General features: G+C 39.0%; 1 protein-coding gene and 2 long non-coding RNA genes across 6 annotated transcripts; 1 reads left to right on the top strand and 2 right to left on the bottom strand.

Annotated features, from left to right (window-relative positions):
- Nucleotides 1-81: 81 nt before the first annotated feature.
- LOC104152791 (uncharacterized) lies at nt 82-12,172 on the bottom strand. The gene is made up of 3 exons (XR_011142652.1): nt 11,561-12,172; nt 4,377-6,682; nt 82-2,149 (listed from the first exon to the last, which is right to left on the bottom strand). It is a non-coding gene; the product is annotated as an uncharacterized lncRNA (long non-coding RNA).
- LOC104152801 (E3 ubiquitin-protein ligase RNF170) lies at nt 6,682-26,999 on the top strand. 4 transcript variants are annotated; one of them, XM_009688347.2, is made up of 6 exons: nt 6,682-11,367; nt 16,535-16,564; nt 18,760-18,868; nt 22,139-22,212; nt 22,713-22,823; nt 23,884-26,999. In XM_009688347.2, exons 1-6 carry the CDS (start codon nt 11,365-11,367, stop codon nt 24,187-24,189), a joined length of 633 nt encoding a protein of 210 aa, XP_009686642.1. In that variant the 5' UTR covers nt 6,682-11,364; the 3' UTR covers nt 24,190-26,999. The 4 variants fall into 4 exon arrangements, with proteins under 4 accessions (XP_009686642.1, XP_009686648.1, XP_009686634.1 ...); XM_009688334.2 differs by lacking the exon at nt 6,682-11,367 and adding an exon at nt 15,958-16,009; XM_009688353.2 differs by lacking the exon at nt 16,535-16,564.
- Nucleotides 18,875-24,021, bottom strand: LOC138068064 (uncharacterized). The gene is made up of 3 exons (XR_011142653.1): nt 23,896-24,021; nt 22,970-23,049; nt 18,875-19,721 (listed from the first exon to the last, which is right to left on the bottom strand). It is a non-coding gene; the product is annotated as an uncharacterized lncRNA (long non-coding RNA).
- Nucleotides 27,000-27,042: the final 43 nt, after the last annotated feature.

Here is a 27,042-nt window from a genome sequence, read left to right as displayed (position 1 = left end):
CGCCCCCTGGCGGCGGCTCCCCAGAGGGAGGGGGGACGGGGGACGGGGGAGGGATGTGCGGGCGGAGCGGCAGCTTTCACCCATCCCTTGACGACATGGCGGCCCCTGGCGTCAGCGGGAGCGAGCGTCGCCGCTTCCCTCCGCCGCCGCTCAGCCCCCACGGGAGCTGCTCCCCCGTCCCGACATGGCGCCGGCCCCGAGGCGAGAGGCGGTCGCTTTTCCCGCGCGGCCGCTGCGAGCGTTGGAGGCAGAACCGGCCGCGGAGGGGGGGCTGGCGGCCCTAGGCAAGGTGTCGGCGTGTTCGCTGCACCGGCCACCGCTGTCGCTCCCAGCGCGGGACACAAAACGCAGCGTTTCTGCACAAATACCGGAGTTGAACGAGGCAAAAATACGAGGGAAGTTCCTTTCTCTCAGGGAGGCAAAGCACGGCGAGTGCTTAAGCGGCAGCCGGTCGGGCTCTTAACCTCTTTCCCGTTTTGGATTGTCATTTTCCCTATTTCCTTAGCCTCAGAGGCTGCTGTTAGTACTACTCAAAACCCATCAGAGGTAGTGTCCCAAGAGTAGCAATCTACTCACTCTTTCTGCCACAGCAAGTGGGACAGCTCCCCTTGACCCAGGCCCTTTTATCCGCCTGGCAGCATGTGGGGCACGCGGCCAGGTTGCCCCATGCAGCTGTGTAACGAATGGATGTCGGACACCACAGATAGGCCACGCGCTCCTTTTCTCTTTTGCACTGCTAGATAACTAAAGTGTAGGAGCACTTTTGTTTGATCTTTTGTTTCAGTAAACAAATAAAATAGAAGCCATCTCACTTGCTTTCCTTCGCTACATTTGTTTCATAGGCAGAAACCTGTCTTACTGCATTGGATCTTGTGTATTCCCGATTCAGAGTCTTGTCTTGTAATAATAACCTGCACCAGAAGCTTCAGAGAAAAGAAGTGTGACTGGAAAAGCCCCTGTCATTCAGTGTAAATGCCTTACAGTAAGAAGATGTGGTTACTCTGGTCTTCCACTGCTTCTTTTCTCCAACAGCATCTTTTATTTTTTGTTAGCTGATTCTGTTATGTTTTATGAAGATTCTTATATTACCTGTTATTAGTGGAATATCCAGGACTGCATTAACACATTAGTGACATATCCTAAGGACTGACTAAGCAGCTTGAATAACAGCTATTACGGACATCATATACTCTTCTTTTTTGGTTATTCTATTTGTTAAGGTACATGCTTTAATTTTCTTATTGATTTTACTTTGATTCACACAGATTAAAACCTTGCTGGATGAAGCAGACAGTGTTTACATGGATATTTCCCCTCATACTGCAGTCCAGACTTGAGACTCGTCTAGAGAGTAGACCTGAATTTCTAGAAAGCCTTTGCCCATTTCCCTTCAAAGTTTCTTAAAGAGATCTGGTTGTCACAGAAGATTATGGGAAATCCTCATTAAAAATACAGTAGGGAATAAAAGGTTTTTTACAGTAAAGTCCCACAGGATTCTGAGCTAAGATTTGTACTGTTGAACAGGGTCACTTTCTAATATTTGTTCTCTTCTATAATTTTTACTAGCTTTTGTTGCATTAAATTCACCTTTACTCCCTCTTCATTTGCTCATTATTCTTTCTTTCATTCTATGTCCTTTCCCTTCTCAGAAGGTATCATGTCCTAACATCAGTCATTTCCCACCCACCTTTACTCATCAGTTTCTCCTTGTTTTCCAAAAGCATATAATTCTTGATTTCTGCTTCTTGATTTCACATGCTCTTCCTTTACAGATTCAACTGCTCACATGCTTGCTTTATGCTATCAGGTCTGATGCTTCTATAAGCAACTCCTGTGTGCTGGGTTTGTGCTCCAAATGCAAAGGAGCAGTGAAGGCCAGCTGCTCCTTAAGGGACAGGGAGCCAAGAGCCATACCACAGCCAGCAGGGCAGGGACCTCACCAGCCAGGACCTGGTCCCCCAGTAACTGAACGAGGGAGCAGGGCTGCCCAGAGATGGCAGTGAGGTTCCAGCAGGAATCCAGATCGTCAGGCAAGTCCATGGTGACGAGGTAGGTCCAAGGTCAAGCCAGGGACGTCAGTCCACAGGTCAGGAGCAGGTGTGGTGAGGGTAACCAGGATCAGACACAGCCCAGAAATCGCCAGGTAGGTCTGTAGTGACAAGACAGGTTTGAGGCCAAGCTGGGAAGTCAGTCCACAGGTCAAGGTCCAGATCAGTCGGAGCCAGAGCCCCAGCCCCAGCCCTGCATTCCTACAGCAGGGCTCAGGCAGGGAATGAGGGCCCAGGGCTGAGCTTAAATGGAGCTCCTAGGCCCACAGGCAGAGCGTGTGGGTGAAGGCCCCAGATGAGGCTATGAAGGCCTTTTAATACACTAAGGGCCCTGACAGCATACTCTGTTTCAGTAGGATCATCTTTTTGCAAAGATGCAAAAACCACTGTAGAGAAGTACTTTTCCCACAGAGGGTTTGCAGTACAGACAGAAGGGAAGGGTTGAGGTTAATCTGAACCAGCCAAGATCTAATATGCCTGTTTAAGGGTTTCTTCTTTTTCAAAACTAGCTGGCTATACTGAAGAGATGGTATGGATGATAGATAGGCTGAGATCCGTAGGACAGGGACTAGTTTGAAATAAAAGTACAGATTTGGTAATCTGGGATTATGTTAGAAGAGACTGGCTCACTGATGCACTCCTGGCTATTGGATCCACTTCAGCTGATTAACAGAATGATCAAATGCTCACCAAGATAGGCCAGTATTAGCACACAGGAGGATCTTTCTAAGGAACATTCACTTACGACACTTGTATTCTACAGAGAACTACATTACAAATACATATAGCAGTGTATGCAGCTATTCTACATCTTTAAAGGTACTGCTACATATGGGCACATCAGGGACACCACAGCACTGGCAAGGTGAGTTCAGCTGTGGGGTAAAGGAGGTAGTGACAAAGGGAAGTTATGTACATTATATAGGTACGGCAGTTCATTTAGTTTTATTTTTTATTTTTTAACCTAGTTGGAAGTCTCTTCATGAGCTGCAGCACACGTGAATGCCTGTCAGCAAATTCCGTTTTTGTGCCAATCAAGATAAGGACTATGACCTACATTAACATTCCAGAAACAGGAAAGAATAGCTTGGCATCTCAGACTGGGACTGTGGTTCAATCTCGTGATGTCTAATGTCCGCTGTTACTACGTTTTTTTTCGGTCAGGCTAAATTAATTCTTGCAGTAGGAACTTATTTAAACTGTGTTCACTCATCTTGATAATGTGTCCTTTGCCGTCTTGACAAAGTATCTGACATTCTTTCAGTGAGGAATGTCTACCTTTCCTAACAAAAATTGCCTTTGGGAATTTTATCTATGCATTATTTGATTTTCAATGGGATTTACATTATTCTGTCCAGTAATATGAACAATATTTAGTTCAGACATTACTTCTTGGTGGCTGGCTAAAGAAAGACACATACTCAGGCACTTGAGTTTGTCCATAGCCTGTGTGGTACATACACATCTCCTGTAGTTTAGAAATGTTCTTATTCTTGTTGGAAAATCCTCATTTACAGGACTGCATCTATGAGGGTTTTTTTTTTAACACGCTTAGGAACAAAGACACTAGAATGTAAAAATACCAAACAGTGACACTTGCTGGTCAGTTACATAACTTGCACGTTTCTCCCTGCTAAAATATATAAAATGAAAAATGATCCTCAGCATTTCTGTCATATTTAGTAGCTTGATTGATATGAATTATGAAAGCCTGCACTTTCCTAGCATCTTTCTAAAGCTTTAAAAGCATCAACTAAGCCTCACGATGTTCTGTGGGACTGAGGTATATGTGCATTTTTCAGATGTAAAAACTAGAAATTAATCAATTACCAAAATTCATGCAGTAAATTATTAAAGACACATCCTTTCAGGTCCTTTCAAAATCTCTTACATTATCCTACCATGTATACTCTACCCTCCTTTTGAATCAGGTTCTACCTATATTGGAAGTTTTTATATTTTATTGAAAACGTTTTGGCTGTTTATTCCCAGAACGTGACCTATTTAGAAGTTCTTACAATCAAATAAATGTTATTGTGCATAACTGAACACTTAAAAATGAAATGTGAAGAAAAATCACATAATTCTAGTGTGAACTCCCTTTATTTGACTGACTGAAGATCATCATCAGTCTCCTAGTGGTCCCACACAGGTTTGTTTTGGGATTGCATAAGACACAGAACAGGGTTCCAAAAACTGCAGGTCACTGACACTCAGCACTGACAATACAAACCAGTCTTGTGATTACTGCCGTACCCTCTAGGCCTGACAGCTAGTTGGAAAATTAACAAAGAGCAAGGAATGGGGGAGGAACAGAGAAAATCTTACCATGACCTGAGAAGGAGCTGTTTGGTCATATGATTCTGGCTTCCTTATTTCTGAGAAAAACAGCTTGAGGAGATTAAAAGAGAAAAACAGAAACAGTAAAAAGATCGTCCTGATGTCTGAAATAGCACTGGAGTAGCTGACCATTTCATAGTCCTTCAGGTCTACGGCCTTGCATCATTTTTAGTGAGGGGAGGAAGTATTATTATTGCTGTTTTACACAGGGGAGTGTAGGAAGATAAAGGATATGTCTATATTGCAGTTAGCCAATATGACTGACTGGTGTGCTGCTGTGTCAATTTGTCTAATGCGTTTGAAGAAGATCCCACTTTCTTCTTCTTTGAAGATGCTCTACAATACTTTCCACATCAACTGTGGGAGAATGTGGGTCAAATGAAATTACCTTGCCCAGATCTGCAGAATGAATAGCACACAGTCTGAAACCAGCTCAAGCTTAGTCCATACTCCCCCAGCTATGCAAATGTGCATTGATCCAAAGACCAAATAAACATCTACTTCAAGTTTTGGCATCTAAGGTGTTTGCTAGGGGAATAGGGACTAAAACTGCAGTGTACCCCTATGATTTTCCAAAACCACACAGGAAAACAGGCAAAACACAGAATAGAATCAGTTTCCCAAGCAGACTAACCAGCAGACCAAGGTTTCTTTCTCATTAGCAGTGACATTAACTTTTTCTAAAATGTCAAACCACATTTTGCTTTAAAAATACCAGTGTTTTCCCAACAGAATTCTTTTATAGGTTCATTCCCCTTCATTCATTTGACTGTGGTTTATACAATCTGAATGAAGGGAAAGTCATGCAAGGCTAAGGCTCTCTCAAAGTACGATTAACACTATGACAAAACAGGCCTCTGCTGGCATGATGAAAGGCATGAAACATTTACTTTGCAGTTGGACCTGCAGCTTTGCAACTGTATGCTGTGTAGTCACATTTCTTTTGAGTACAAACCAAGATTTGGGTTAGTACAAGGGATTCCATCTTGGAAACCTTGCAGTGTTCTAGAGGCCTGGGTCTTCACTAAATGGACTAGAGTAAGAACCTTCCACGATGTTAGTTTTTCTGCAGAGCAGGTACTGGTCTAGAGTCTGAGTGAAACAGAGGAGATGAGTTTGAGCGTTGCGCAGGGTATGGGAAGTTGGAGACTGGCTTACCTAGTGGTCCATATTCAAGGAGAACTTCCCCTGAGGGAAATAGGAGCTGTTGCAATTAGGAACGTTTTGTAAAATGATCTGAAATATTTTGACTTACCGGAGTTGAAATTTATTATAATGCATTTTTTATCAAAATAGTAGGAATTCTAGGTATTTTATAACAGTTCTGAAAATACATTGTATGAGAGCATATTTGTCAAATGAATCTCAAATTCAGGCCTTTTTGAAAGGTGGAAATATTTTCACATGGAATAAGCATCTTCCAAACATTTCCAGATTTGATAGAAACACTTTCATCCTCTGAGGCCCTTCTTGGAAGCCATTCAACTATTAGAACTCTTATTTTTAATAGACGAATGTTTAAGCCAGTGGGATTCCTGGAACATTCGAGCCATTTATGCTCTTCTTTATACTTTGCTTAGGACAGCTTAACAAAATGAAAATTCTCTTTGACTGCCATAGGTTTATGGTGGTAAGAAAAAGGAAGTTGTATCATTAGGACTATGAAGCACTTCTAGTCTGCCTTCAGAATGAATCCAGTTTTGTCTGCAGTAATTTTGGGGGTCCTCAGTCACAGAGTATCAGTTATAGTTGTTATTATTGGCCCATATCATATACTGAGTGTATATAGAGTACAAATGCATCCCCACCTTTTCTGTAGAGTAATAACAACACAACACAAAAAAAGTTACTAAAAAAAATTGTAAGCACCTTTACAAATATTCATTAAAGTTTATCATACATCAGGGAAGTAGGTATTTCCTCACTGAAACAGATGTTACATTCGTAGCAATATTGCTAATACGAGCTATGCAGATCATATTTTATTACAATAAACATTACAGTGAGAAGTAGGAAACTATTGCTAATCTCATGCATAAGACAAATAAGATCTGGTGGGGTCCCACTGGCCAGTTTTTATCTTTTATCAGGGAAAGAGGAGAAGGGGAAGGGTGCTGAATGGGAAAGAGAGGCAGCTTGGACTTGATTTGAAACAATTCTGAAGTTACCTGCTTCAGTAATCTTCAGAGCCACTCTTCAGAGCAGTCTGCAGAAATGTGTCTTCTCTTTAAATTATAATGTGAGTGCCTCTGGTCAGTCCACTGTCTCTAAATTCTCCTGAGGAAAGGAAATCACTTTGCAGGGCCAAAAAAAAAAAAAAAAAGACGACAGACCTGTATTAGAATTATCTTATCTGGTCACTGCTTAAATAATTGGAAAAGATGAGTGCGGAAAATGATGGATTATCTCTACTTTAATATACTATAATGTCCTTTCAAGGGAGGCAGAGGAAAGATGGAGTAATGTCACAGAGCCAAAAGTCCTGGTAGCCCATTACATTTCTTTAAAAGCTATACAGGGAAAAAAAAATCAGTCAGAGGTAGAAAACTAACTAATGACATTTATAAAAAAAATATTGTGATGAGATCTTTGTAATTGCACTTTTTGACTCCATGCAGCAGGAGAATAATTGATTATCTTCTTTAGGAACGATCTACCTGGATTATCTCAACAAAGCATCTCAGAACCAGGGACACCTATGAACAGTGACTTTAGCAAGATAAAACATTACATGTCTACTATATCTTTTTGTCCCAGCATGACCTCCCTTTTTCACGGTAACCTTCCTTCCCAGCCTGCTCTCTGCCTCAGTTATTTCCCTAACATTTGTCAATCTCTTATCTGTGCTTTTCTATTTCTGGATTTTTGTTTACTTTCTCACAGTTACCTGTACTTCTATTCTGAGTGAGCAAGATCACAAGTGAAAATGGGCTTGGCTGACAGTAGCAGCACCTGGCTTTACAAGTTCATATGTATTAAAATTCTCAGATACAACTTCAGTTTGTTTCAGTGACAAAAAGTTCAGTACTGGGATATGAAGTATGACAGAGGCATATTTGTCACAAACAAATCCACATTCCCGTTTCAAATCCTGTTTCCACAGGTATGTTGGAAAGGTAGTGTAATGCTGTGACTTCATGGGACTAAAGAAGGTTTGACAGGTGTTTTTATGTCCCAAGAAGACCATTTGGTTTGTGGATTCTCATCCGGATGATATCTTTACACATATTTAATATCTTGTACTGAATACTTCCAGCCTTCACTACAGTCCAGGGTTACTCCAAGAGTACACTCAGGAGTATGGTTTTTCAGGATCATGAAAATCACAAACTTAATTTCCAAAAAGAATTAATCCCTTTAGATTGATTCTCTACCAGGGTACTGGTGTGCAGTCTTGCACACCAAAGATAATGGTACTATCTGTAATCCCTCTAAAGACAAAATCATTTGCAAAACAACATGTTCTGTAGTACATATTATAGCTCATCATCTTATTATTCAGAAACATTATCATCAGTATGCAAGATTCACTGAATAGAATAAAATAAGTTGTTCATTTCCATTATTATTAATTTGAAAATTAACAGCAGTTATTGAAGAATTGCCTTTCTTACCTAAGAGTTGTTATTGAAAATCACTAAAATATGTTTTAAAATGAGCTATTCAAATAGTAGTGTCTAGCTGAAGAAGAAAAGTCTGTGTCCAAAAATATAAATGCTAGGTGAACAAATCACAGCTATCACTTGCTAATAAATAACATGGAAATGTCCAAAACCCAAGAATGGCTAAAGGGAGAGAGGGAGAGCTATACATATGTAAAGCACAGGGTGAGTTGTTCTGTATTTACTCACTACAACAAACAGTTACATTTTGAATAAAACAAGTTAGGCATGTATCTCTCAAAATCGAGTTCAAATTTCATTATTTTTTATACAACTGTCATTTTTCTTGTTTTGAAAAAAACGCTTTAATTTGCCCAAGCATTTTGAACACATTTTCATTCGTATTTGACGGTTTCCTTGATATAGCATATTCCAAAGAATGAAAGCCAGCTCATGCAACAGCTGGGTGGAGCCTCTTTTTAACAGGTTGCTCTCTCTCAGCAGTGCCAGGGAGGTTACAATTATTTTTATTGGCATTTCTAACAAACTGGTATTTTGCACTTGGATCATTTATTTTGTGATAAAAGCTCCGACTGCCTGATTTTACTAGCAGTTCACTTATGTTTCCACTTAAAGAGATTTCTCTCTTGCTTTCTTCACGTACTTCACTAGACAGCTGGTCTGTCATGTTTTGCTTTTCATGGGAACCAGGTTAATGGCTGTTCCGATAGCTTTGATGTTCACTTTTCGCAAAATACTGTAAAGCCTGCCTACATTTACAGCAGTCAGCATTCACCACTCTTATTTTCCAGAATGGAATTAGCTCACCTCTATGACACATTGGGAGTATTTTAATGAGAAACTCTATCGCAGGCATAAAACCCCTTGGTTTGTGTCAAATGCTGTTACACAGGCCCTGGTCCAAAGCTCTGCCAGGGAGTTTTATTTCACATCTTTATACTTCTGAGTCCCAGTTTTCGGTTAGGTAGGCTTTTGTGGAGTAGAATAAGAAACTTTATGTGGAAAACTGTGAATTAAAAATGCAATAATACAAACAGTTGGCATGAGCACACCTGTTGGCTTTGATGGGCTTATTCAACTATACAAAATAACTCAGGCATGTAAGTGTTTGAACAGGCTCAGTCTTCAAAGCCAAAATGCCAAACTTCTTATTGGTAAAATTATTATTTGCATTGTAGCTGTGCTTTAAGGCCTCAACAAGAGATCTAGCACAAGAAAAGGACCAAACTAGTGTAGACAAAATGTGTCCAAAAGTGCAGTTTCCGTGCGTGTGCTGGGACGCAAGCAGTTAGTAAGACAAACAATAGGAATGGTTTGCCACCCCGCTTGTTACAGTAATCACGTTTTTCTGATTTACTGTAAATATTCACACCAATTTAAGAGATTTTCTTGTGCCCACACTCTTCAGTCATCAAATACTCTGAAGCTGTGTAAAAGAAAAGTTTGCTAGTATTTAACAATCTTTCTCCAGCAAACAGGTATGGACGAATTCATTGAACTAAGTCTAATAAAATCTCAGTTGCCCTGTTAAAGAGTGAAAATGTGACAAGACTGCAGAATCTCTGCTGTCCAGCATCTAGCTCTGCCTAGGGGGAAGATGTGCTTTGAGCTGTAACGGTAAATGAGCAATAAGAGGTTGAGCATGGCATTAAAAACCCTGCTTATTGAAACAATGCAGACTTTAGCATACAGTTTGCAAGCCTAGCTTGTCTGTTAGTTAAAGGCATATGTGATTGCAAAAGAGACATAGCACAAGCCCCTGACAAGTAAAAGGAAGTCTCGGAGGTTCATTTAATCTTTACAGAAAGTCTATAATTTTTTGCTATTATTTCCTTATAGGGCGTTTCACCTCTATGTTAAAACCAGTTCAAATCCTTTTTTGACTTAGTAGTAATCAAATGCTTGAGCGACCTACTAAGTAAAATAGCTTTAATGCGTTCAGACCAACTTTCCAGTAGATGAACACTCATGTCTAAGAATCACAGTCATTACTAGGAATAACTGACAAGTTTGTTAGCAGACTTAAATGTAACAGGTTGAGCAGAATAGGTGGGAGGAGGTAGGAGAGAATGAGTTATGTTCAGATTCTTGGGGAGTCTAGCAAGGGTGAAGCTTTTTAGCAGAAGAACATGGGGAAGCAGCCGCTGCTAATGCTATGTCAGTTCTCTGGATAAAGAAACGGCTCCAGCTTCTACATCTGCCAGTCTGCCGTCTTTTATAAGTAATTAAATCACATTGTAGATTTGTATACATATTTAGATAAATAATACATTACATATATATTAAGCACATTGGCATATGAGTGTGCATGAATATCCAACACAGGCAGTCACATTCAGTATTGAATTTGTCACCAATTTCTCAGTAACAAAGTGAAGAACATTCCCTAAGGACTGATGGCAAACAAGGAACATACTTTATGCCACAAATTCCATCTGGTTGTTAGTCTTTGAAAAGTGCTTTGTTGAGCATATCAGTGCTTCAGCAGGAACAGCAGGGGCATTATTTTTGTTCTGTTCTAATATTACTGATTCCTCCTCACTCCTCCCTAAGAGTTCATGTGTTTATTTGAGGGCTGAAGATTAGGTGTGTGCTTCAGTGCTTTGCTGAATCAAGATCAGGATGGTCAACACCGCAAAAAAACAAGCCTTTTATCTGGTTTCCTTATTAATTTTGCTGTATTAAATTGGAAAACATCTTTACAGAAATCAAGCTTTTCTTAAGGAACATATATCATGACAAAGAATAAATACTTCAGGAAGTATATATGCTCATCCATTTTGGCCTATTAGATCTTCTGCTTGAATTCTACACCTCATGTGATTAATTGGACAATGTTGTATGTTACTCAATCTAATTCTACAGTTATGCAATGCCCTGGTAGCAAAAGTGTCTGGCACGTTTTATGCCTGTTTCACAACAGTACTTCAGTTAATCGCTTATCTACACAATTGATAGGCTGCTATTATATCAGGAGATCAAAATACCTGTAGCTTGTCCTTGATCAAGTTAATATTTGATAATAGTAATGTGATATTTTTATTAGATGTAAGTATCTTTTCAATTATGTTAAACATCTTTTTGAGAGAGGAGATCTATTTAGGTTCTTTGGAAAGAGAAGAGTATTGTTTTTTTCCTCAGGAGACCTCTGTTCTTTTAATAGACTTGCTTTGTTTGAAGAAAAGGTTTCTTTCATAACCTTAATTTAGAAAACCTAACAGAACCTTGACATTGGGCAACTAAGTTAATAATTGACAAACCCTCATAGCCTGCCTTAATGAATGATTCCACACCGTAACACTGACAGCTAGTGTAACTTACTCGGCTCCTCTCACACAATTCTGCAAAGAGGAATGGTAAGCCAAACTTTATGTAGGTCTTCTGAACCAAGGTAGGAAGTGCTTATTAGAATGATTATGAATAAATAATTGAAGTATTTATTTCATTAGAATTCATTAGAATATTTCATTATATTCATTAGAAGTATTTAATCATTAGAATTACTTTTAGAAAATTTGCACAGTTCTTCCCTTCAAAATATATACTTACAGTCTGCTTGTGATTAGGTTTAATGTGTATTGTCAAATACTTAGTTGTCCAGTGTATCCTTGCTCATCTTAATTGCCCTGTAACGGAGAAACAGAGCAGCTTTCACCTATCACAGGAATCGGATGAAGAGGTAACACGGAATCAAGCCTTCCTAACAAGTTTAAACTTCAAAGTTTAAACTTTTTTATTGCTACAGAATGGCAGGTGTTCATGGAAAAAAGTGAATAAATGGTTGTTAGCTCTTTCATTTGCTAAGTATTTTTTAAACTTTAATTCCTTCTCTTCAAACATACTGATGAGAATGGACTCATCACTGAATGCTTAAAAAAATTTTCCATGTGGTAAAACTGGAAGATGTAGTGAACTGAGCATTGTCTCAGAGATAAAGGTTTACACCCAGGAGCTTCTGGCTCCATTATCAATGACCTAATCACCATCATCATGCCTTTCTTTTGCATACAAATATTAAAAATGCAGCAAATCTAATGGCTTGATTTGGCAGAGTTCTACTAGATTTATTTTCCAAAATGCTGAGCTTTCATTTTAAGCTGAAATAAGTGTCCAGATTTTAAAAGATCTCAAGTGTCTCAAAAAATCTTAACTGTCACACTGGGAACTTCTGGGTGCAGTTTGAGCAACTTCAAAACCTGGCTCCTAATTAGAGTTCTTTTGAGAATCTGACCCCAAAAGCAGATAACTGCTGGGATGCTCATTGAGAAAAGAATATAAATATATGGACTTGATTTTAGAAGAATAAAACTGTATTTTAAAAGAAACATCCAAACTTCTCAGGCCTTCACCACCCTGCAAGTGTAAAATTTAACATGAAGCACTGTATATCATCAACCATTACAGCCTATATACTCAATGCAAGTCTCCAAAGCCGTTTGTGTCAGTTATGAGCATGCACATCACAATACCTTCAACTTACCATCTTCTTGCCAGTTCGTTCAAAGTGGGTGTTTCATGTTCTCTCAGCACTTATGGAATCCCTTTATGTCAGTCATCTAATTTAGGGGCATGATCTGGTGAAAACTGATGAAGATGTCCACTGGTGTGATTAGATTTTCTCACCGGACATGTGGGTTGAGTCTCTTTGGTGAATGAAAGCATTGCACCAACATTTCCTATGTGGGTGAAGGCTTTCACCGCTGAAAACAGTTTAAGAGGTGACCACTGCTACTCCTTAAAAATGATGAGAACTGCTCAGTGTTTTCAAAGAATACATGTATGCACTTGCTCTCTAGAGAGGATTCTGGATCCCCTCAGATAACATTGTCAGATTTTCTCCAGTTCTCCCATAGAAGAGATGTCTATGGCAGAGGAGCATACTTTCAGTATGCTATGTCGAAAACTACTCTCGTAACCTCCTTTTTATTTGTGAAAGCTGCTTTACAGGGGCAGTTTTCAGGCCTGGGATTTGCAAAGGTGAGATAGGCACCAAGATTCTAATACAATGCTACGAAACAGTAACTTTTATGGGCACTCTCAAAAGTTTCCAGCCTAGACTATTAAAGGAATGAAATTTAAATTGTGCTGTTTTATATTACATGTAGAACATGCGTTAGAGCATGCATTAGAGGAACCTCCCCAAAAATCTCTTAAGAATTTTAGGCAGAGATCACACAAAATGTTTTATTTTGTTAAGAGTACTTACCACCATCAAAAACTCACAGTCACACGACACAAAATACTAACTGCCATAATTGCTACTTCAATCTTTAAGTCATTCGGTAGTTCAAATGTTCAATTGCTGGCTCAAGATTTTGGAAGGGTGCATGTATTCTGGCAGACTTTAAGCTATGTCCAATATCATCTGTCTACTCTATCAGATCCAGCTTCTCTGTCCCCTTATAACCAACATAAAGCTAACCTGAACACCATTTATAGTGTTTAGACTAAATAAATCAGCAATTTGATTATATGCACATAACCTAATAAAATAAATACAAGACTTGGCATGCTTTTCCTAGCCTACCTATGCAGGACAAGACTAAGCTACTGTTATCTTTGATGAAGGTGACTACGAATCTCTTTTCCCCCAAACTGCTCTATTCATGTAAGAATGGCTGTACCAGGTCAAACCAGGACCATCGAGTCCTCTCTGCAGCAATGGATGCCTAAAGAATACAGAAATAGGCAATTATGTGATGCTTCCCCAGAAGACTCTCCCATCCTCTAGCTTTTTATGGTTCACGAACTTCCTCAGTCAGAGGTGCTACCTTTGCCTTTAATGGTACTTGATGTCCAGTATATGTTGAATTCATAGCAATTTCTAGCATCCGTAACAAAAACATCCACTGCTTAAGTAGATATGTAAAGAACTGCCCTTTTTTTCCTATCTAAATCTGTCACTCTGAGGAGACAGCAAACAACGGATCCTAGATAGCCTTTTTATTCCTCTCCACTACCTTTTACAGACCTCTACCATTTCTGTCATTTCTTTTCCACCTGAAGAATCCTAGTTTACTTAGTGATTCCTTGTACAGAAGCTGCTTGTACCTTTGACTGTCCTTGTCACACCTTTCTAAGCCCTTCCCGGCCTACTGCATTATTCTTGAGACAGAAGGGTAATTTTCTCTTGAACCACCTCTGTTTCACCTGGAAAAATAGGCAAACTTAAATGAATATTCCAGGTGCAGAACCCACATAGAGTGTAAAATAACTCTGTTTTTACGATACTCCATGAACTTCTAATACACATCATGAAAGCACCTTACAAACTGACTAGTTCACGTGGACATCATCAATATTTAGTTAAGAGAAGCAGTTATAGCAGTGGTCCAGATCCTGTTAAATTTTGCACAAGCAGGAGCTAACAAGGCCACAGAAGGTTGCTGGGAGGGTCCTCAAGAAGTTACCTAGACCTCTCCCTCCTCAAGCAGGCAAGTAACACCTAACAAAATCAGGCAGGTAATGAGCAGCTCCACAGAGATTAAACTGAAATCCTCTCTCTTTCATTTAATGTCTTTATAATATGAAAGCTATTTTATTTTCTTAGCTGGAATACTGAAGAAAAGAGAATACTGCCTCTTCAGCAAACTTACTTAGTTTATAAACTGCTGTGACATTATCTGAAATATGTCTAGACAAAAAAAAAATTATAGAAAAGGTGTTTTTTAACTACATAGTAAATACATTCTTTTTCAAATATTTTATGTTTTTTCAGTACTTTTCAGATTTTTCTAACATCGCCCGACTTGTATAAATAATTCATCATGCGTAGCATTGACAGGAGTATGAACGTTACCAATAAAAGCAATTTGTACTAACTGATTAGCTATTAAGAAAATCTTAGAGCTGGCAGTGTCTCAAATGACTCAAAGTACACAGCTATGCAGGTTTCATTACTTTTAATGGAGATTAAACATCCTAAGGCCTTAGACAGCTTTGCAAATCATAATTTTAATGCAAAAGATGTACAAAATGTGTCTGTCCTCACTGAACTACATGTTCATCCTCCTGGAGGGCAAACAGGAAGTTTTGTCTACTTAATCTCTTAGGAATGCCTTTCCTTCTCTTCCAAGTGCGATCATCTATGTGATAGAGTAAAAATGTATCATCACGGCTACAGTCTGATGTCCTTTGTACCAGCATAAATCTTGAGCTGCATCATCACTTTATGTCAGCATAAATCTTGAGCAATTCAGAGGCTTCAGAGTCTGGCCCTTGTACGACTGTAACATGGCAGCGTCAGAAATATGGTAGCTGTGGCCAGAGATAGCAATCCTTCTAGAGACTGTTCTGTGAATAATTTTACTCAGTCTGATGAAGGCCAAAGGGAGAGGCAGGAGTCAGGAAGTGCGCAAGCTCTTCTGATACATCGGCAGACGAAAGTATACTAAGTTTGATAACCCAGTTACCCAAAGCAAGAGACAGTGAAAACTAAGGATTTGAATAAAACACAAAATATGCCTACCAAAAGCCAAATCTAAGCCTCCAGCTCTGTATACAAATAAAGATCTTTTTTTTTTAGTATTTTTATTATAAATATTTAATGTGTATAATGTGAGAATGAAAAAGCTATTTATCTAAACTACCAGCAACCTTTTTCACTTTTCCAGTCACTTTCAACTAACTTTATTACTGTAAACCTAGTGTCAGTCTAGGTTTGTCTTTTTAAAAGAAGTATTTATACCCTACATATGATGGGAAGAAGGAACGTCTTGGACCTACACCACTTTGCAGAGGGACCCTGAGGGACACTGCAGGAAGCTCAACACCTGCCCGTGTATTTTCCTGCAGAAATATCCTGAGCTCTGGAACAACCTTTGCTGGAACTTCTGCAGAAAACGCTGTGGTGCCCCCTTCTTCAAGAAACCCAGGTGCACTTACCTGCCATGTGGATGAGTCTGTAGCTCACCTGCCTTCACAGAAGCAGTCACAGCTGGCTGGTCTAGTTCTTACATGGGTCTTTACTGTCATCTCGTGCAAAAGCAGCTGAAATCTGTAAGCAGCTGAGACTGAAATCATATTCAGGTTAACTGTGCAGATTAAGTTGGGCCATTCACAACAGAAAGACATTCATACTTGTCTGGCAATATCAGAGAGCTGAAGGTAGCTCTCCCACCTTGCTTCGTTCAGTAAGAGAGGTATCACAAGAAGATGAAGAATGCTGCTTCACATACTGGATTTAACAGTTTTTCTTCCTATATATGTATACATATATATGTATATATAAAATACATATATACTCACACACACACACATATACACATACATACACATGCACATATTCTTTATCTGGTGTCATTATTACAGCATTATTGCCTAGTTATTTGCTCTTTAAGTCACAAAGTCCTAACTTGAACTCAAATGCTTTGAGAGCAAAGCTTAAAAATTTTCAACATCACTACAGCAACTTGCAGTCAGCTAACGGGTTTCCAAGCCCTTTCTGTGGCAGCTAACCTCAGCAGCCAGAACTGATATCATGGAGCAGCACAGTAACATTCAATCTTCCCATTTTCTAAACAGCACAAACTCTGTTTCTACAGATTTGCTCAGGTAAGTCAACAGAAGATGAGTCATTCAGAAAAAAAGCTATAATCATTTGTCCCCTAGGAATCATATGGTCAATTAATTATTGTACAAAATATTCTAATACAAAATACACAAGCAGTTTAGACTTGCTGAGATTGCAGAGGGCAAGGGAGCTTTCCAGAATTTCCAGAGGTCACAGTCTGGGTTGAATGCTGGGTTTCCCCTGATTGAATATCTACTACATAATTAGAAACACATTTGGTTCCCTTTTTTGTATGAGACAAAGCTGAAGAAATGTGTGTGTTATTACTCTGCAAAAATAAAGAGCTGATACCTACCTGATCAGCTTATGTAACATATGCAGTTTTTGCAAGCACAATGGTTGTGCATTCTGGGGCAGTTCCTCAGCTGAAGTAAATGGTTACTGTTTACATCAGTTGAAATAATGCCGTTCTGAATCTGCAAATATCTCATCTGTACCGCATGGGAAGTCAAAATATAGGGTTGTGAAGTGCCATATGTATTTTGAGTAACATTATGGCAAAGGCTGTTTGCCAGGAGGTCACCTGTCAGTGTGCTGGACTTGAATCTGCTCTTTGTAATGTTTTACTTATTCAGTAATCCCAGCTTTGTTGAGCTATTGCATGACTGCTATCTTAGCAGGTAATCAAGAGAATCATCAGCGCATAGAGGGGAAAAACTGAAAAAATATGTAGGCATCTTCAGCATCTAAACTTTTTTCTACTGAGTATCAGAGCCACACACATTTATAATTTCGTGAACAGAAAAGGAGAAAGACTGTTTCTAGTAGTTATGACATTTTGTTTTAAAACCTCCAGTTCTTGTTTACAGATCCTCATTTCAGGAAAATTTTAGGCATGGCTGTGGCAAGAGATACCAGGTTTCATGGTCGTTTGTTTGGCAGAGCTGCATGACAACATCCTTCTTTTTTCTTGGAATCATTGCATTAGAAAAAAATTCATTAGAAACAATAATTAAATAAAAAAATTAATCTTTGAATGCAGTCAAATGAGCTTGAATCTTCAGTCATTCTGCATCTATCAATATTTGACATGCAAAAATGTAAAGTCTATTCAATTTTCTCTTTATCAGAACTTCTATAAATAGGTCAAATACACAGAAGTGTATTCATTGATCTGTCAGGAAGATGGGTGCCAATTCACTATTTGAAAGACAAACAAGCAATTTGGCACTCACCTTCTTGTTGGGCAACAAGAGACAGCAAGCATACAGTGATATTATAATCTCAAAGTATGAGACCATCATATCTGAATGCCTTATTTCAGTAACGGAAAAAAAATGCCTATTCCATATAATGCTGGTCCTCTGTGGTCATTAAGGAGTATATGGAGTTCACCTTTTTTTGATTAAAGTGCAAAATAAAACTGGAATTGACCCTGGTCTCCTTTTGAGCCTCTCTAAACACACATAGGCAGCGGAGGACAGTTAGTATTTCTAACCTTCAAGACACTGTCTTAAAGTAGATGAACAAGAACAACATACATCCTTCAGCCTTTCCATTGGAGGCAGACTAGTCCAGAAGTATTATAATGCAAGTGCACACACTTTGGATTTCAAAACGCCTCTTTAGGATTTCAGAGACTGACAAAACTCCTATCATCACACTCTAAAAACACAGCTCAGCATTACTCTTAATTATAGACCTTCCTAAGCAAAGGAAAGGGTTACTTACTGAAGTAAAGGGAACTTTTTGCTACATAACCTATGATACACACTAAGAATACTATCCTGCCATCCCAAAGAAGGCAGAAAATGCACTAGTCTTTACTTCAGTATATTTAAGTGATATACATGACTATAAGGAGGAAGGAAAAAGATCCAAAAACTATTAAGACAGACCTTGGGTACGGTCTGCCTAACGGTAACTAGACAAGCCTGTGGTTCAAACTCTTCTGGCCTCAAGAACGTAAATATTATTCAGTGGCCTGTGGATATATCACTAGAAACATAAACTTGGCTTCATCGTCCTACCTCTGACACCGATTCTTTCTGTAGGATTCTGTAGGATCATTTCTTTGTGCCTGATTTTCATTATCTGCTGAGTTAATTATTAGTTATGTATCCTCCATACTTAGTTTCTGTGAATCTCTGCTATGCATAGTACATTATTATTAATAAACTGAATATGTCACTCAAAATATTAATTTAGTAAAGACTCTGTACTACTTCTCTTCTAGGAATCTCTCCAAATTTGGCAGCCTTGTAATCACAGTGACTTCAGCTGCCCAATCTGTCTCCAAACAGCTACTTTCCCAGTAGAAACCAACTGTGGACATCTATTCTGTGGTAAGTTTTCTAGATACAGTACAATGCTTATACAGCTCACAACCTCACTGCCCCAGTTGCTTGCCATGTCCCTTGCTGAAAGCTGCTGTCCCCACAAAAGGGATGACAGAAGAGAACCAGTTTTCATGATCTGATGAGGCAGAAACTGCCTGTGAAGGTACCTTAGTGTTATTGTGCAGCATGAGATCAGTAATCTCTGGCAGAGGCACAGGGAGACAGCTGGAGGCAGTAATATCTGACACTGCAACAGGAAGATACGTCAAAAGACAGTGGGCAGAACCATGAAGCTCCTTTCTACTGTTCTGGGATTTTAGAGACTTCAAAGCAAGTGTAAGTTATATTCACAAGCCATTTAGACTTTTTTCACCCTGTCAGAGTATTCTAAAAAGGCCTGAGCATAAATGAGTACAAGGCATTATGTTTTTAATGCTGCTGCAATAACAGCACATTTTTGCTTTTTAGAAAGTGCCATTTTTCTCTAGATGGAAATGATGCTCACCCAGAACAACTCACTCGACACTGCCACTATCCCATCCTGTGAAACCACGGCAAATCAATGAATCACCAACAGCTAGGGGCCCTCTGCAGGGCCCACCTGCCACAGGAGTGGCATCATATAAATATTTGAGGATGTTTCATGTTTTTATGCACATATATGTTTTATAACATGCTCACATAGGCCGATGGGATGCTTTGAATATAACTCACTCCAGAACAAAAAGGCTCATAAGGCCTCAAAACATGTTTCAAATAATATCACAGAACTTATAGTTTCAAATACAAAGAGAGACATAACAACAAAGATCATTACCTTTCTTCTTTCTCTGGCCCGGTTTAATTTTCCGTTTTCCTTCTGTGAATAAGACATAATGGGCTTTGTTTTTATAACATCTGGAGATTTGCAGAGAAGTACCAAATACAAGCTTTGTATATTGCTATCATTAGCTATATAGATTTAGTTAGGCTTTACTTTCCCCAAGTACATCATCATTTACACTCTGAAGCATAGATTCCAGTGCAATGCATTATACATGTCATGACTGTATTTATACAGTAGAAGCAGTCTCTGTAACATGTCTGTTTTTCATGTCTTAAACCAATAAAACTTTACACTGGGCTTATCAAAACCAGTCTGCATAGATCTAAGTCTGTTGCGACTGAAATTAGTAATAAAACTTTCCTGCATGCCCTCTGGAACAGAGCTAAGGCTATGCTGCATACTCTTAATAAATTCCACTTTGGTAAAAGTTTTATTTAGAAAATGTGGTCAACCTAGAGCTTTTAAAGAAGATTAATGTAGACTTAGAAAAAATGTCTGATTTTATTATTAGTAGTAACTCATACAGTTTGTCCTGAAGTTTTCCTTTTCAGCTTCAGTTTGAACCATATGTTCAGGAAGTTCAAGTGAAAAGCGATCCTGGAGCAATATTATTTTTTTCTAATTAACTATAACCACAGAGGTATTTTAGAGAAACCTATGGACTCCCTCAGAAGGCTGTGTAGCAAGCTAGATTAAAACAGGATTTTGTCTATTTTATGAAAAATGCGCTGAAGTACAAATAGGTCAACTTCAGAGGAGTCTTTCTTTTCCTGTTCTACTAAACAAATGATTTCTGCCTGTAGCAAATTTCCACTGGATACTTTTATAAAGCCCTTGAAGAACTAAGGGATCCATTAGTATCCCATTGTCATCAGTGGAACTGCACACAGGCACAACAATACACCCCCATTAATCATGATACAGGATCTGGACCTAGATAGTCAGAGCAGTTCCTGAAGTCAGGCATGATGTTTGTCAAACGCCAAAGTTCAAGCAAAAGCTTGAAGCTGGCTGCCAGACTGAGTTTATACATACCACATGGGGATTTAGACATAAACACAGTCATATGCCCAACCAACTGTTCTGTATATGCAAACAGAATAGAAGAGTCATAAAGAAAAACCCTTCCCTTAACTGAAAACAAAAGTAAAAAGCATTGTACTAACAATTAGGGCGAGCCTCATAAAAATATCTTTAGGCCAAATTTAACATCCCTATTTTAGAGGACATAATTGATAACATCATTACCATTCATATACTTGATTTGAACACATTGTTTCTCTAATATCCACTTTTCAGTGACAATGGACAAAGACTGTCTGGGTGCAGAAAAACCCTGCACTGACGGCTCCTGAAGACTTCTTGCTTTGGTACTGCTAACAAGAGTGGACTTGCTGGCCCTGGTTATTTTTAAGAACAAAGAGCATAGTTCAGTTCCATAAAATAACTCCATCAAAATGGCAGTCCACTGTTCTGCTTCTGTTTTCACTGAGGTCCTTTGTCAAATTTGATCAGTTTACATGTTAAGACATTTTTTTTTCTTGACCTGTCACACTGCACATTGAGCCCGGGAGCTGAAAGTCAAGCTGTGCTGCTTCTGATTAGATGCTATTTATGCTTTGCTGTATTTGCTGTAAATGCCAGCACTGACATTCGTGTATGTCAACCACTGCTGTCAGTAATATGTGCGATCTGGTCTTAGTGTCCTCTGCCCTCTTGTATACCGGAGACCTAAGTATAAGAAAAGATGACATTGCACTTGGAAGGTAGCTATCAGTTATCTTGTTAAAAATGAAAAAGAATGCCGCAACTTGCTCTTCCCAGGCTGTTCAGTTCCAAACGGGTAACAGAGTGGAAATACAGTAAAAAAAAAAAAATAATAATAATAAAGCAAAGACAATATATGATACTTCATCACTATGATATGTATTGTACCAGGCAGGTCTTTAAATGAGCAGGCTGTCCCTTGGCTGTGCATGTTGGTTTATTTGGGATAATTAACCCTCAGGACCCTAAAGGAGGTATTCGCTCTGGTGGAGCTCCACGTTTATGCAGCTAAACTACTTTCGTCCACAGCAGCCAGCACAGCACTCTGCATTGCACCATGCTAAGTACACATAAATTGGAAGGGTACCCGTATTCTTGAGTGCTTCAGCCACAGTCAAGGGAGCTTCAAGGGTAAGATGCTATCAACAGGAATAAAAATATCAAAGTCTCCCTGAGGGAGTCTTATGTATCTCTGTATATATCGGTATAGAAGATCTAAGGCGCTATTTTTACAGTCACTTTGTGGAGTAAAACCACATATTAAAATGAAAGCAAAGAATTAAAACAAATTTTACAGTCAGTTGTAGAAAGAGGGTTTATTAATTCTGGTAACTACCTTATACACATTAAATATCCTTTAATGTACTCTGTATATCTTGATTTGATCATTTAATTTTTTGCAGGTTCCTGTCTAATTACATACTGGAAACATAGTCCTTGGTTAGGAGCAATAACCTGCCCTCTCTGCAGGCAGAAGGTAAGAGTTATCTCCCTTGTAGTCATCTGCATTATGATAACTACAAAATGACAAGCTTGAACACTTAGGATCAACTTTTTCTCTCCTCTGATTTTCCATAGCATTTCAAAACCTACTCAGACTTGAATGACACTGAAACCTTTCGCATTTATCATTTGACATATATCATACCAGGCAACTCTGTGAAATATTAAACAGGCCTCCATCATTTTACTTTTGTATAGTTCATTGAATCTCCAGCATAATACTCCATTAAAAACAATACAGGACTTCTTAATCCCATCTGACCCATGCCAAAGGCTGCCTGATGTATTGGAAGATTGCATGCAGGTTAACGAGTCTGCATTTGGTAAATATTCTTGCTATAGTGAAACCACTGACACGGGACAAAGATCAGCTTGAGAGGGAACATATGGAGAGACATGTACTACAGAAGAGTATCCTTAATACTGAAGGTTAAATTATACAGTGCTAATGTTTATCTTCTTCTCTTAATGAAGGTGGTTCTTCTGGATAACATCACTTGTGAAAATCAACAAGATAAACCAACTAAGCAAATTGTAAATGACATTAGAGATTACAACAAGCGTTTCTCAGGGCAACCTCGACCTGTAAGTGTTTATAATTCCACATTTACCTAGTTAATACTGCATAACACATAGTGGATTGAAAGAGACCCAGCAATGAAAACGAATTTGCATAAGTATGTGAATTATCTCTTTATGAACTTATTTGTGGTATCATAGGGAAGTCTTACCACTCACTACTGCATTCAGCATCTTCTAGTAAAGGTGCTTCTCAGAGTGGCTAGCACAAGGCAGTCATTCTACAGCCATCCTGGAAGGGAGGAAAAAGTAGTGTGAGATGAAACATAGGAGGCAAAGCAGAAATAGAGATGGTCAGCCTGGAACTTTCAAATCTGAGTTCAGATTTGAACTCTAGGATTTTAACTTGCCTCTAAAATTCTTGTTCCAATTCATATTCCAGCATACAAAGCAGCTGTTTTCTTCGTTAGGTATTGCCAAATTTGAGCTGGCTCTGTATTTTATTACAGCTAGAATCCCAGCTGGTACAGAGACATGACAGGCAGTGCAAGTGATGTGAAAGATGAGGGCTGAAGGCACAAGTGAGGCCCATTCTTGACAGCAAGTAGAATATCACCAAAGCAAATCTTCCTTTCCTGTCACATCCCAGCAGGGAGCCTGAAAAGGACTGTGGAGCTTGCTTTCATCTATGGACTAAATACACTAGGCGCTGTGGAGGAGAATGTTATTTTTCAACCCAACAAACTAGCATTAATGGAGAGGAATAATCACTCACTCCTATGGTTCCTGTCCACACTAAGCCAAGGCTTAAGGCCTCATTTTTAAGCATTCATAACCTACGCTTGATGCCAGATTTTAAAGAGAGGTATACACTCAAGCAACAATTAAGGCCCATTTTCCAAAAGGATTCAACAACATGCATAATACTTTCTTTTCAAAGTACTGGGGGAATGGAGATTCCTGCTAGAATGTGTGCTGCTAGATCCCAGAAAATAATTAAATTGCGTAGGTGGACTTGCACAGCACAGAAAGCTTTTACATTCAATAGATTTGAATCTAACAGTGCTTAGAGGCTTGTTCAACATAAATTAGAAGGTAACATAGCATAACTCATCTGAATATTTAGTTTGCAGATTACCTTTATGACATGCCGTTATTCCTGACTGTTGCGTTGCGAGGAATCTTTACCTGGGATGGTCTCGTATGGATTTTTTTCCTAAGAGTTGCTGTATGCTCCTTTGGAGCAATCATATGCGCATCTTCTCCATTTGACACGATGCCTGGGCTTCTCTGTAGAATACTTGGAGCAGCTGATGACATGGTGGTAGTTTTCCTTCTTTTAATATGCATGATAAACATTTGTCAGCAAATTATATCAGACAGGGTAGATATGGCAAGGTCTGCATCTCAGAGCACGCTGTCAGAACCCTGACTGACTCTAACTTTCATTCCTTCGTCAAATGATGACAGGCTTCACCTTGATTCGGGGCAGCGTATGATAGATTTGTCATTCTGCTGCAGACAAAGGCTGAAGCAGGACTCTGAGATACTAGGCATGGCCAAGTGATTCAGTGTGCAAATGCTGAGAAGGCTAGTTTTATATGCAGCTGTATATTTTCTAGACGCTTTCACGCTGGACTTCTCTACAACTTATCTTCATATACAATACCTGAATTAAACATGTGTAAAGCTATGAAGAAGGCCTACAACCTAAAATTACAGAGTCAATCAAGTTGCAGTAGAAGATTTTTAGAACTCTTTAACTTTAATTTTTTACATCTTGGCTCAATTTGAATAAAATTTTCATTTGAGAAGTTAGCAAACTGAAGAATTTGCTAAGTAAGTCTTGTATGACACAAGGAATGTTAGCTATTACCTCTGCAAAATCTTGTATTGGTGCTTTGTGCTATCGCAGCTAATTACCCATCCATTGCAATATAGATTCTTACAGCCCTGTAATAAGTACAGGTCAGATTCCAAAATGGACAATATGAAATTGTTAGCAACACTGGCTTGAAACAAAAATGTAATTATAAAGTAGAAGTATTCCAAGGAGAGAACAGCATTAAAAAGATCATGCAAGAAATGTGAGCAAATCCCTGTGTAACACTTTCACAAAGGCCTATGCAAGGTACACAACTTCCTTGAACTCTGTGCATCTAAGTTTTAACAAAGTCAACATGACTGTTTGTTTCCTTTGCAGACTTTGTACACTCCTTGTGACTTCCTTGTTAAGGCTTGGTACCAGGTCAGCCAGAGAGATCAAAGCCAAATTTATGATGATGATATAAATAGCAGGAAGTTTATGGAAAGTTTGCTAAAGTTGGTATGTGTGTGGATCTGCAAAGAGTTAAAAATACTGGTACAGTACCAGACAATCCTATATTTCTGTCCCTGTATAATCTGTACATTTGCTATGTGTTTGCAGTTAATGGACTTCACTTTTCGTATTAGTTGTATATAGATACAAGATAGATATATTAAAATATATCAATATTTATTGTTCACAATACACTGGTCTTCAACTGTTTTTTTCTTTCTGTGTATTTTCAACTGACATTTTTTATTGTACTTTTGAATTGTATGCTATGATATACCATTATGTGGCGCAAGTTTTATTGCTTGTTACACTCTTTTTGTTATGATGTTTCTTCATTTTATTCCCATCAACTGTCATTGTCCTATAATTATGTCCCTGAACTTGTAAAGCTGTTTCTCTTAACAATGGGTACTTTGGAAATGGTAACAATTGCTTTTCCATGAACTACCAGGCAGGAAGTGCATTGTTCTTTAAAAAATCACCAGATGTTTTTGAGTGCTGACTGTTAGCATGAAGAAAACCAGAAACTATTTTTTTCCAAGTTCTCCAAGTATAATTTTGTTATTGTGTAACTTCTGTTTGCATTTAACTGGGAATTACAGCCTATGCCATTACTGAAGACTGGAATTTCTATCAAGTTAAGTGTATAAAGATGGAGTCCATTTATAAGAATACTAACTCCATGTAAATGGACTGTAGGTTGTTTCTCTTGCATAATAAAGGCTCACCAAGAGGGTGGCAGATTGTAATTTAAGAAATCAAGGGGTCTCATTAGTGACCTATGGCAGAGTTACAGTTGATTTGCATGCACTTTTCTGTTCTGCTGTCTCTTGTTTCTTCATCCCCTCCCTCAGTTAGGGCCCTTGTTTTTGCTTTTTAAAGAGAATTTTTTTTTTCATTACTAAGTAATAGATAAATGGCAGGGAAAATTTGTGAGAGAATCTCACTGAAGGCGCTGGCAGGATTCAGATCTTGCAAGATCAAAACAACTTCTCTGAGGCGAAACATTTGTCCTATATACAACCAGAGTGTCCAGCTTCTCTACTTCCATAGGCCAGTCACGCCATGATCGCGAGGTGTGACCCTGACAGCATCTTGTAGGATTAACTGTCCAGGGCAGCCTTCAAAATCATTTGAGAATAAATAAAAGCCTTTGCTTGACTCAATCTGGCCAGCAAGCTGCCAGGGGTCAGCTCTGACGTGGATCACGGGAAGGTTTCGGTGCGGACAACTGCAAGGCTAAGGAAGGAAAACCTGCTTTCTGTCCCACTGCGTTCTCTATTGTCACTCAGTTTAGCTCTGGAGCTGGCGTGCTACACAGATGCACGTGTTTTGAGCTGGGTCTGTCTGAAGCAAAGTGGGAACGGACACAGAGAGCTGGACTGTTTGAGCACTGACTCCCCGGGAGGCAGCTGGCAGGACGGGAGGAATGCACCTGCACTATGAGCGTATTTTCAGCAGCCGTGCCTGTTCGCCTTACTCCTTCAATATCAACAGTGGGCTGTTTCACATCTACACTGTGATTAACGTGCACTGAGAGCTAGTTACTTGCAAAAGCCAAAATGGCTCAAAGTTTTGATGTAAAAATGACTACTCTGCAAGAATGGAGACGGAAAAAAAGAGGTAGGAAACAGAAAAAAACAGAGAAACAAACATTTCTCCGTTGTAAAAGTGATTCCCAAATATCACCCACCAAAGAAATACTATAATTGTAGTAAAGAAAAGCAATAATAGTTTATAATGGAAATCACGTCTCGGTCTTAGCTGTACCAATGCTAGAATTTAAAGGCCCATCTGCAGTGCAGCCGATGGCTATCTGTGAAAAGCATGGCACGGGTTAGCGATTCAAGCCCACCTCCCTTGGTGGACCGCCTTACATCAGTTAAATTGCTTCTTACGCTGTTCCTGCTTGTGGCCACGCTCTGAATACTGGCACTGGGGTACCAGCAGCTGGTTTTGTTTTGT

The sequence above is a fragment of the Struthio camelus genome, chromosome 8, assembly GCF_040807025.1.
Source record: "Struthio camelus isolate bStrCam1 chromosome 8, bStrCam1.hap1, whole genome shotgun sequence".
NCBI classification, from domain to species: Eukaryota; Metazoa; Chordata; class Aves; order Struthioniformes; family Struthionidae; genus Struthio; species Struthio camelus.
This window is presented reverse-complemented; position numbering and strand designations above follow the sequence as displayed.

Bases quoted from the DNA above. Each gene is read 5' to 3' on its own strand.
- LOC104152801 (XM_009688334.2), top strand. From the start codon at position 15,968: ATGGGTCTTTACTGTCATCTCGTGCAAAAGCAGCTGAAATCT. The intron at 18,869-22,138 runs GTAAGTTTTCTA...AATTTTTTGCAG, and splicing joins CTGTGGACATCTATTCTGTG to GTTCCTGTCTAATTACATAC. The intron at 22,213-22,712 runs GTAAGAGTTATC...CTCTTAATGAAG, and splicing joins GCCCTCTCTGCAGGCAGAAG to GTGGTTCTTCTGGATAACAT.